Source organism: Aedes aegypti, chromosome 1 (genome assembly GCF_002204515.2).
Source record: "Aedes aegypti strain LVP_AGWG chromosome 1, AaegL5.0 Primary Assembly, whole genome shotgun sequence".
NCBI lineage: Eukaryota > Metazoa > Arthropoda > Insecta > Diptera > Culicidae > Aedes > Aedes aegypti.
In genome coordinates this window covers 188192661-188205182 of record NC_035107.1, presented here as the reverse complement: position 1 = coordinate 188205182, position 12522 = coordinate 188192661, and the positions used below count along the sequence as shown (strand labels likewise).

The window sequence follows — 12522 nt, the reverse complement described above, 5'->3', positions numbered from 1 at the left end:
ACCTATGTTCCAGGAAATAACAACTGAAGAAGTCTTTTGTATTCTTTTAAGTCTTGGTTCTGTAGAATAAGATCTATGCTTTGTTGATAGATCCATCATATCAATCTGGGACGTTCAGAAAATACCTGAGTCTACCGCGAGTGTTCTGCACGCTTTTCAGCAAAGTCAACAAATACTGCAATCCCGTGTAGTCTGAAGGCATCACTATTAGTGTAGACGACTATGTATCACCTCAAGCTCAAGTTCCTTCCTGTCTTCCTGCGTGGGAATCGCTGAAGCCTACCTTCGGCACATCGTCATTAGCCGCTGCTGATTGGATCAAATTAGTGTTAATTCAATAACCGACACTGACCAATGCCGGCAGGCCGTTCAATCAACGCCGACCGAGCTGTATGTACTCAATCCAGTCTAGGAAAAGCCGGTAGTGCGAAACAGCTGGTGCTGTTCAAATAGAGCTGGCTCGAGAGAATAACCACCAATAATTGCGCCCAATCGACAACAGTCAATTTCGTTACCAATCCCGCAGGATCAGAACCACTCCACAAAGCCCGGAACAAGTTCAAGATTGATAGTTGGAAATTAACGCCACTCCGTTGAGTGGCGCGTCGTAATTACGACCAAGGTCGGCACCATCCAGTCGCTTTAGCCCACACACTTTGCTTTGTCGTCAAAGTCATGAATCTCGTCTCGACATGCCGCAAAAATGCATTAGAAGTCGGCCGACACAAACTCCGAAAACGCCAGAGAGAGATTACAGCCTTTTAAACGTTCTCAATTTTTAATGGACACACATGAACCACGCTAAAAATAACGACGCGACGGCTGTTCGCCAAAATATAAATTACACACGCGGCTGCTATCAGACCGAGCAGCGTCACTCACCGCCGCCGTCAACCAATGAAACAAAACAGGAACGGCCGAGATGAACTTGAACGCCGAAAACTGGAGCAATGCGAACGCGAGAGGAGATAAAAATTTGCATCTTTCGGGGGTTTTAGGAAGAGACGAAGGCCGGCAACTGTGAGCCGCCGCATCGCCACAAACCACCGCCGCCGCCAATGACATCTGTCATTCCGCCATTCGCAGTTCGCCACACGTTAGCGCGTGTTTTGTGTTTATGAGCGTCGAGTTGATCGCAATCGAAGAAGTTGAGTTGCTTGTTTCAAACACACGGCAACGGCTTTGACATTTATCGCTATCCTGTGACGACGATGGGGGGACACACACATTAGGCAGGCGACAAAAACAGAAACCCCCGGCCAAAAACAGATCACGCAATCCAGCGGAATGCTAATGCAAAAAGGCACTTTGCGTAGTTTAATTATCGCAGTATATGCGGCGAAATCGGTGAGAAGAAGGCGAGCTTAGCGAGAAGAAGAAGGCACAGAAGGAAAGTGAAAATAACAAAAAATAAAGCAGGGCGAATGCGTAATCGGCGAGGAACCATCGGCAAAAGAGGTAACTGGCGAAGAGCGTGTGTGAGGGAAACAAGAAATCGCGCGAGCAGTCGTCAATGTCAAGGTTAAATGTTTGTTGTGTTTTTTTTTCGGCGTTTCGTTCGTTTATTCGTCGTTCAATCTCACACCAATACGAAGTGCTAGCGAGCAAAGGCAACACCAGTCAGCGTGAGCGCGAAGCACTTCAATCGACGGAGGAAGTAGACAAATAGCCACATGCTTAAAACTGCGAGCCAAACGGTGTGCTACCCACGAATACGGCAATGGAGGAAGCCGGGCAACGAGATGTTGCTTGTGTTATGGTTCTTTTTTTTTTCGACGAGGAAGCTTGTTTTTAAAGTGCGAAGCAGAAGAAAAATACAACACCCGGCCGAGTAATGAAACCGATTAGATAATATTTCTCATGGCAATTTGCCGGCTTGGATCGGCGGTGGTGTTCTGAATCGACAGCGTCATTTGCTGTTTCGTTCAGAACCAGAATTTTTGCCAGCTCGCCCCGCACTCACACAGACCAATGCAAACTTTTCGCGTTCTTTCCTGTGTTTGCTCGAAGTTTTTTCCTCGATGCCGCTTGGCAGGTCTGACGAATTGGCCGGTTTGCGCTGTTTACTCTCCGTTGTGCTGTTTATTTCGTGTTCCTTTTATTGAATAATATTTATTTTTGGGGCTTAATTCGGAACGTTCCTCACCGACCGCGCACTTACTCATCCGGTTCGATGGGATCCAATCCAACGTTGTTCGAAGTTTGACACAATCAAGCTTCAACCGATTCTGCAGCTGTAGATCAAACGGCATTCGTCCAGAATCCACAATCACCGGCGATTTATTAATTGCGGAGTCATTCCGCGGACCACGATCTGGAATCCTACTCACGTCCTGTCCAGTTCAGAGCACAAAACTATTGTTGTCCAGGGTGCGATGATGACGGCGGTTGTCACGACTGCTCTCCCCCATGCTGCCCATAATGTGCCCTGAATTCCTGATTGCCCACTGCTCATACTCGAAAACATTAGCAATTCTCACGAAACTAATTTCCATCCAAGCTCGCCACTTCCTCCTTCAAGAACAAAGAACCACATTCGAAGGGGTTCCACTTCAACCACTGAGCATCATCCGGTGGCAGCACCACCTGGTTGGGTGTGACCTTGAAGGGTTTTGGGGTTAGGTTTCCACGCACCACGTAGCACTTGGCGCTGCTAGCTGACCGTGACATAGATGCGTTGGGCTGCGTTGTGAAGCAAATCGGCGGAAATTTGTTTTGGCGACTGCTTCGGCGACGACGACGGGCCACAACGGTCTTCAACACGTGCAAGGTAAGCGTTGTAATTTATGGAGCGCCGATCGTCGTCGTCGTCGTGTGATTTGGGCCATTCGAAGCGCAGAGTTCGATGCTGAAGGTGATGATTAGCGCTAGGGATCGGAGGAGCTGCGAAGAAGGGGAGGGACTCGATGAGTTATGGGCGATCATCCAGCGGGGGTAACATGACTCGGAGGTATTAGATTATGCTAGCAAATGAGATGTCAAGAGATGGATGGAGTGGCTTGGTGGAAATAATTTCCTGCCTCGGATTAGGAGGTTTGGTGTTACAGAATAGTCGTTTTCTTGGCTTTTACAAGATCCATTTGGGTATAATCAGATCATCTTATGGTTGAGATTTGACTTTGGGTTATCCGATTCACATTAGGCTTCTGGCAAATGACTAGATGGTTGAACGTTAATCTTGTTGCCCAACAAGCGGGTCAGTAATAATGAAATACATTGGCCTTAGTCTTCTTAGCTGCTAGTGGATTTTAGCCCCTTAAGTAGCCTGCGATCGTCGTCCAAAGGTAACTCAAGGGCTGAAACCAGATGATCTTCTGCTTCTTGGAAAAAACGTTTCCACTTAACAGAGCACGCGGCTCAGTTTTGCATTCTGAGTGCACTTCTACAGTTAGTAACTGAGTGATTTCTTTGCATTACTTAGCATTTACCTTCAGGATGGTTTTGCTTTATAACTGCAGAATTTACCACGAGTTTCATAAGGATCACGGTAAAAAATCAGCACGTTCGATTGAATAGATTGATCACTTGACTCAATTCAAAACACCAATCACCATGATTTGAAGAGTTCTAACTTTGGATTTGCTCTACTGTCTCTAGAACTAGACTCTGAAGTGAAAAGTCGTTGATTTTGAACATCGTGTCTATTATATGAAAGCAATCATTGACAGCTCGTTGTAGAAAGTGATTGAGATCAATTCAACCCCTTTCAACAGATGCGAGTTGGTGTCGAGGTAAGACACTAGACTTGCACTCCGAAGATTGGTGGTTCAAATCTGGGTCAGGCGGAAATGTTTATTTTAACTTTTTTTTATTTCAAATCAAAACATGCAACGTTGAATTCAAGTGATGTTACCTTGATTTTGCCAAGATTCAACAGTAGTGCAAATCCAAGTGCAGAACTATTGATAGCATGGTGCTTATTTTTTACCGTGGATGTAAAAACACGTTATAATCGTCAAGGTTCTTGAGTTTCAACTTGATACGACCGTATCCTTTTTGTCTTTCGTTAATGCATCAGTGTCTGACTGGATGCAGTTGAGAATTTCATTTTAAATCGGGTACTTCTTAAATTTCAGGGATTTAAAAAGTATATTTTAGCTATGTTTTGGCATAATTTATATGAATTTCCTCCCCTTGCTCGTACATTTCCCTTTAGGTGATTATAAAACGATGCCAAACTTTGAATTTTCAAGTGCACAAGACGAGAGAATCTGACAACAGTTCGCGTTGAAAACCAATAAAAAAGCTTGTGTGCTGGTGGTGACCAATGGGATAGATTTTCAACGCGGAGCGCTGTTTGGTTCTCAAGGCTTGTGCTCATGAAAATTTGCGGTGTGGCTTCGCATTATAACCTTAACACTGCTCATGAGATCTTGGGCGAGGCTTTGCCCATTTCTCTTACACAAGTTCTCCCAGTTTTTCTTCAAAGCTTCATCGGTTTTCAATGTGTTTCCGCTTTTCTTCAATTTCTTCTTCATTATCGCCCAAAACTTCTCGATCGGACGAAGCTCTGGTGTATTTGGCGGGTTCGCCTCCTTCATACCAACCCATCACAGGATTGGCGTAACAGCACGAAGCGAGATCCGGCCAGAACAGCGTGGGACCACGCTGAGAGCGAAGGAAGGGCAGCAAACGCTTCTGCAAGCATTTCCCTCGATAAATCTGCCCGTTTGTAACGAACGGCTCGCTGTACCGTCCGCACTTGCAGATCGCTTGCCACAACAGGTACTTCTTCTCGAATTCGTCCATCTTTCTCTTCCGGAAATTTTACGGCACCTTCATGCGGGACGTACTGATGTATGTCTCGTCGTCCATGACGAGACAGTCTGGATTGACCAGCCACTTACGGTACAGCTTCCGCGCACGCAATTTGGCCACCGTGTTCTGCTTGTTAGTCCGGTTTGGCGGTCCCTGGGCTTAAAAAACGTAGCCCAGCCCGCTTCATGATCTGCTGGACGAACCACTTCGATGAATTGACCTTTTTGGCCACGTCTTCGGTGGAAAGGTTTGGGTTATTGGTAAAGTACTGCCTTATCTTCCGCGCCTTCTCTGGGTAGTCCGTTTTCCGGTTTCGGCCACTTCCAGCGCGCCGCTCGATGGCATTCGTCTCCTGGAACATCTTCACAAGGCGGGAGACGGTAGAGTGGAGGATTCCAAGCCTTTTACCGATCCATCTGTGCCGATTGACCAGGATTATCGATCACCGCCAATGCTGGCGTCGCTCTTCTTGTTTTGAATGCACCTTAAAAACTATTTGACAGATCGCAATTTTGCACACATAAACATAGCATTCTAAACTAGTATTACTCAAAATTTCATTTTTTTTTACCCACGCGATATAAAGTTACACCCTAAACCAAGTGTCACATTTTTTTTTTTGAGTCCAATCTTCAATCAATTTGTGCTGGTAGATGGGCTTAGGAGAATATGTTAGCATGGAGCACCTACAAAGGCGTGGAATCCCAATTCTCTGTAGCCTCGGAAAACTTTTGGAGTCCATGGTACACAAAATGGTGCTGTCTGCTGCTAACTCGGTCATTTCTGGGTACCTACATGGATTTCTACCTCATCGTTCGATGCTGCACAAACGTGCTGTTTCGTGAGGTTGAGCAGCGAAAACAAATTGATTCAATTTCTCAAAGGCGTTCGACGTGGAGCACAGTGTCGTTATGCCGTTGAAAAGATGCGTCACATGGGGTTTCCAGATTCGTTAACAGACTGGATTCTGTCCTACCATACTGACAGAACGTCAGGATCAACACTTCTTGATCCACTGCCTTCAGCATTCCTTGAGCTGCCTAGCTATCCCTTGACGTTCGACGCACTGCTGGGGCAGTACGCGGCGATCACTAGGAGTGGACCGTTGTACGTGGACACCTCAACATCGATGGCATCTATTATCGTCGTTTTGCAATGAGGTAGCACTGTGATCTTGATTGGCTGTTTGATGGCGATAGCGACTCCTCCTCCTTTGGCTCGATGTTCAATCCATTCTAACCGTAGTGTATCCGGACAAGCTTAAGTTGACTCCCAGCTTCAAGTGCGTCTCCGTTATGACGATTAATCTGACGTCTTTTCTAGTTGCTAGCTCCAGAAGCTCGATGCCCTTCGCCTTGACGACAGAGGATTTGGTCCACACGGGTGCGACACTGTTGCCACATATCGTAGAAGATGGTCAGTAACTGCTCAGGCGTGAGCAATGGAGCCGAGTTGTCGTGCGGCACGGCATTGCTCTGCTGAGGCTGGAAGCCAGACGTTCTACGCTGGCAAAGTCGATCCCGATAGGAGCCAACCCGGTGGTGAAGTATTCATGCTTGCTTGATGGTCGGATGGCGTGGCCCCGACTTACGATGGAATTTGGGGAACATTCTCCAGGTTGAATTGCGGTGCCTCGTTCATCCGGCGTCTAGGCTGGTTTTGGATTGCTGCTTGTGTTCTAATCCGCTTGTATTCCGCTCGGTTTTCGCAGGTTCGATCGATCTCGGTGGTTGCCGCCACAATTGGCACACTTGTAGTCGACTACAGGAGCAGCCCCTGGTCTCGTTTTGCTGAGTGCAGATACCACACCTTGGTTTCAAATTTCAATTTCTTGCTTCATGACCAAAATGCAGACAACGCATACACTTAGTAACGTCTCGATTCGCTCCACCATATACCAGGTGATGATGACGTCGTTAACTGCTCTAGCTGCTTTCAGAGCTCCAAGTGTCACGGATCCTTTCTTGAAGTGCACGAAGTACAAGGCATCTCGATATACCTTCTTCCTGTCATGGTGATTCATTGGAAAGTTTGTAGCGGTTTTACAATTCCATCTTGATGGCCTCTGGTTCTCCGACGGCATGTCGAAGCTGTAGAACTCGGCTTTGCTTCTGACCAGATAGGCCTTGGCCTTTTGGTAGCCCCCCTTGCAGTGAAGAGTCAGTTTTACTTCGACATAGCTTAGACATCGCGCTGATGTTCAGCACCTTCATGGTGGCTTGCAGTTTGCTGAGGCCGACGAACTTTACCATCAGCGGAGAAATTTCTACAGGCGGATCACGCTGCTCATCTGGTGCGTCGCCAAGTCGCTATCGTTGACAGCCGCTCTGCCAGTGCTGTACCTATTTCGCGACAAGATTGTCTCACGGAAGTTGTCTCTCATCAACTTGACGCTACTTCTTCGTGTGGAACTGCCAACCAATCAGCGCAAGACAGTTGGCGAGGCATCGGGTGGTGTGATGATGGAGAGCTCAAGCTATTTGATCGGGTTGCGTGAAGTAGTGTGTGAGAGGTTTAGGTAGGAAAAGGTCGTTTCTTAGTGGTGGTAGCCGAAATACTCGCGGCGCATTGAGGTTAGTTTGGTGTTCGTTACATGGGTGGGATTAGGTGGTACATAAACAGCATCAACGCGTTGTGCGCGAACTGCAAAGAGCATGGAGGTGATTTGGTCTTTGGCTGAATAGCTATAAAAAAAATCATTGCTGGATCTTTGGAACAATCTTCTTTATTTTTTACAGTTGCAATCCTTTAGTACAACGCAAGGTTTTCATTACTCGAGTTTAGCATCGATTCTACGCAAAATTGAGTTCTCTCAACTGTAGCATGGAGATGAGAGGGTATACCTAGAGATTTTGAATTGAAAGAATAGTTTATTAACTTAATAATGGTAATAGTAAAATAAAGTTTACTTGTTATCTCTCTGCTAGTTTTGCATATCTCAACCCACTGTTCAATTTTAGGGATTTTGCTTTATTTCTTAATGAATATTCAATAGTTAATTGTTATTTTTCAATATTTACTATATTAAAGTTTGAACCAGTTACTACATCGAAATGGATTTTCACTTTGGCAATGAACTTGTCTGATCAAACAAACCACCCACGTAGAGAAAAATAACCTCTTTCTCGATTCGATCTTCAAACATCTCCAGCCGTTCCTAACTCTTCCAGAGTAGCAGCCCTCTCCGATATATTCTTCACGGCTAAGCATTTAAAGCGTGATATGATGAATGTTCTTAAATCTGACTGACTGCCACCAGTAGCAGTTCCCACATGGGGCACATACTCACCAACTTCTTGTTTACGCTTAGATATTCTCCGGCGAGTTCAGTTTTCGTTGCGTTATCCCCCAGAAGAAAAAAAGGCAACAGAACCAGCTGGGAAAAGAACGACGTTTTTCATGGAGAGAACGTTCCGATTCGAAAGTTGAACAGCGTCAAAGACGTGGACAGTGGTAAATTTTAGTGCAATTACTGGCATTTTGAAAGGTAACTTTATTTTTTTCAGACTTTCGTGATTTGCAGATTGCTTTTTTTTCAAATATGTTCAAATTTGGTAAATAAAACTTGTATGGCAAAACTGACAATCAATCACTCTAATAAATTTTTGTTCAAAACTGAATAAAATTATCTCTTTTTTATTTTGCATAGACTAGTAAAGCAGTGTGAACAAATTTCACTTAAACCACATTTTAGCGTGGAAAAATCAACATTCTCCCCATGGCTTCCATACACACAAGCGATACAACATCTGAACGTTGTCGTTATCGTTGTTGATGACAGCTGAAAAGAGCAACGGCAGACGCTACTCGTTGTTTGCTTCTTCTACGCCAGCGAAGAGCAAAAAAAAAAAATCGAAGGCCGAAAAAAAAACGAGACGAATCAGGCGGATTCCATTTTCCGGAATCAGCTCAAGTGTGAAAAGTCAAATTTATTGAATTGGAAATCGACTGGTTGTCACTGTTTTGGTTTTTGCACCCGAACTTGCCGGTTTTGTGCTGTTTTTCTTGGTAGCGGAGAGGGTTGTGTAAACAGAGCACCGCTTTTGCTGTCTATGCGAAAATGACACAGTGATTATGACTGGCAACACTGCCCCAAGATCAAGCATAAGCTATTGGACTGAAACTGCAAGAAGCAGTCAATCTTTTTGATATGTAGTCTTTAACATTCCAGGAATGTTCTACTGATGGCTCTACCGAATTGCTCCTAAAGAAGGCGGAAAGCACGGAGTGACAATCGGATCCGGTCACCGATTGATCGATTTGCACCGGAGTCAGCTTGAAATGGTGATCTGTTGGCTCATGAAATGGAAATAATTGCACCGGTGGCAACTTCATAAACTGCAGTCAACTGGACCTGGTTTCATTCGGTGATGACGCTGCTAAATAATGTTGTAAATCAAGTGACATTCGTGGTCGTGGCCTGGAAAAATGCCAAGGTAGACTCGAGACTCGATCGTGACAGACTCTCAACGCCACACAGATGCAGCTTTGCGCGGGAAAGATGGCCGCCAATGAAAGCTGTCTCACTGACCCAGGACTGGTCTGAGATCTACAATCAAGCGTCGCTTCGTGACGACAATTAGGCGTCTGGGTACAACTGGATCAGGTCAATCCAGCTAGAGCCGCTATGTTCACCGTGTATTGATACAGCTGTTCGAAAACCTTGAAACTTCCCGTTCGAAACAGTTCATAAACTTTGACATTGCCGCAGCTCGGTTTAAACGTTCCATCACATACTTATCACTGATAAAGCGACCAAGTGTTGTTTACCAAACAATCCGCTTATCTACCGGAGAGAGAGAGACAAATTACCAAACACCTCTGTTGGAACTCCACCAATGAATAATTGATATCGGTGTCCAAAACACTCACTCATCGCTCAAGTTTATCGTTCATGAATAAATCAACGACATACGCTCACCCACACGCACACACGCACATACATTAACCCTTTCTAAAATGTTCTTTTTTTTTTCCTTCGAACAGGGCGACATCTGGCGCCAATGGCATCTTCTCCCGGCGATTGGACTTTTCCTCCTTCAACATGCTACCCCGGCAGCGGATAAACTCCTACTCGATCAAGGTAAGCTTGTTTAGCATATTTCTACGAGAACCGTCGGAGATTGAGTTGGACTTGAGAACGGCACTGCGAGGGCTCAGTAGGCCACGAGGTCTAGTTATCGGAGCTGATACGGCAGAAAAAAAAAATGCGCGGATTGCTTCGACGGCTAAATATGATCCGCTCTATAGATGGGTGGGTGCGAGACGGGTGGTGGTAGCACAAATTTAGGTCGGCACAGATCGTATTACAACGCCTACTCGGGAAGAGCGAAAGTGAACCCGGGTAAAAATAAGCTGAACTACTCTAGAATAAAAATAAAAAGAACATAACGGTTATATGGGTTTTGTCAAGTCCAGAAAACAATTATTATCATACGCAGAGTAACTGGAATAAAAATCCAACGAAAGTGTATTCGGAACTCGTGGATTAATTTTTAGCTCAAGTTTATGGTATAATTGCTACCAAAATAATACAATTACTTGTGTCAAAGTTTCTGTATCAGTTTTCAAGAAACTCTACTGTATTGTGTGAAGACCTTAGTGGAGACTAACCTGTGAAGATTTCAGTGGAACTTTCATTAGATACTTCTGTTCGCACTTCTGTGCAAATGTATGTAGAGACTTTTGTTGATACGTAGGGGAACTTACGTATTATCGGCAGTCTAAGCCGATGCTGCGCTTCTTTCGTATTTATTTTTGGACATCAGCAGACAAATTACGTGCAGACAAATTTGTCTGTCTGTTTATGAGCCGCTCAATTCTTCATTGATTCACATCGACAGATTTGTCAGAAGCTTTTTGGAAACGTTTTTACAGCGCTTCGAATAAGAACTGCAGGTGAATCTGTTCGGCTGCTCATAATCAGTCGCATTTTAAGGCGTGTTCATTTAATTTGATGACATCTCTGGCGAAACTGTTTGTTCAGTCTCGGAAATCTCGTCAGTGGGAAGCGGACAGAACATAGAATCATCTGGATGTTTTCATTGATGTGTTTTGATAAAAAAAAACTGTGTATTTGGCGTTTAAAATGTTGTTGCCAATAATAGTCGAATGGTGTCCAAGCCATAAGTCTCCCTATGTGAAGTCTACTAGATTTCAAAATCTTGCTTCCCAAATGGACACACCGAGCTTACCACCGCACATAGTGATACTTTTCTGAATCAAACTATTCATATCTTATATTTCACTGCAGCAATTATCTCATACATTGATGTGATGCATTTTTTCAAAAGAAAACTCGGCTTGTTATACTTAATGTGTAATGGCCATTCAATCTTTGTTCATTTTTCCGTCTTTGCACAATATTTTGGTGTTTTTATCCATACGATGTGGTAAACATCTAAACAATCATACATTGATTAACCGTGCAAATTTTGTACTGCATCAGAGGTAGAACGTCAGTTACTGATTTTTGCACATTCGGCGAAATCATGACAATCAAGATTCCTGGCAGTACATTGAGGTTATTGAGGCAATCTATTGTGACATATTACTTTTAAAATTATTCCGCCACGCCACGCAATTCCTGAAAGTAATTGTGGATGAATATTTGAAAAAAAAAATCCTTGTGAAAATGCCTGGAATGAATGAAAAAATCGGCTTAGGAATTATTGTAAGATTCCATAGAAAAGTGTCGAAACGAAAAAAACTTTTGTTGAAGCGTCAAAGCGCTCTTAGATTTTTGGACCAAATCCTGAAGAAATTTCTCTAAACATCCATTGCAATTTCTGAAATTATTCATGAAGAAATCACTGGAGAAGTTACTATAATTCCTGAAACATTCTGAAGATCTGAGAAAAATATCATTAAGAACTTGTGGAATACCGTGGTGAATCAAAATCCGGACGATATCAATATCCGGACACTCTGATAATATTCATCAGTTGAAGTAAAACATTATATGTTAACATGTTAAATTTATATTAAAACTTTTGTCTTGAACAACGCTGATCGTTTGACATTTATTTATTATCTAGTTACCATTTACAATTGATTAAAACTAACAAAACAAAAAAGTTGCTCGAGTTGAACGTTATTTGTACGCGGTGCAAGTGATTTTTTTGATAGCATCGACGAACGTACTCACAACGTTTGGCTGTGAAATTATACGGTTCGTGTAGTGATTTTAAAATAGTTGTGCCCGAAGTTGTTGCTCGAGTGATTAGTTAAAACATATTGCAGATATATGCAGTGAACAAACGTTTGAAACAGTGAAAAGGTCTACAAAAAGATGCTTGGAGCCAAGTGTTTTAAACCCGGACATTGAAATCAACTGTTTTATTTATAAGGTGTAAACACATAAGTTACAAGCAACACTGTAGGAAAACTTTCAAAACAGACAATAAATGTGGGATAAGTGATGAAAAATATACAGAGCTTTGTTTTATGCAGAAAAATTGAACCAAGGGGCTGTCCATTAATTATGTAAGGGTTTATGGGGGGAGGCAGGGGGGGGGGGGTGTTGAGATTTCTTACGCGCCATACAATTTATTTTTATTTTTCATACAAAAAATCTTACCATGGGGGGAGGGGGGGTTGAAAAACCCCGAAAATTGTCTTACGTAATTAATGGATCGCCCCCAAAGTGATTGTTCCAGTTCAAATCACAGCCGTCCCAGTTCAGGTAATGACAACACACATTTGCTCACATTTTAATGTGTTTTTACCATTAAGAAACCTTTGCATTGCTCAAATTTGTAAGAA

At 43.6% G+C, this 12522-nt stretch overlaps 1 protein-coding gene across 1 annotated transcript in view; it reads left to right on the top strand.

Moving 5' to 3' along the window:
• Nucleotides 1–9700: 9700 nt before the first annotated feature.
• The window catches only part of LOC110674011 (headcase protein-like), a 241101-nt gene continuing 238279 nt past the window's right edge, over nt 9701–12522 (top strand). The window contains exon 1 of the mRNA XM_021855292.1: nt 9701–9841. Within this exon, the coding sequence (XP_021710984.1) occupies nt 9803–9841 (39 nt within the window). The 5' untranslated portion in view covers nt 9701–9802. The remainder of the gene's footprint in view (nt 9842–12522) is intronic.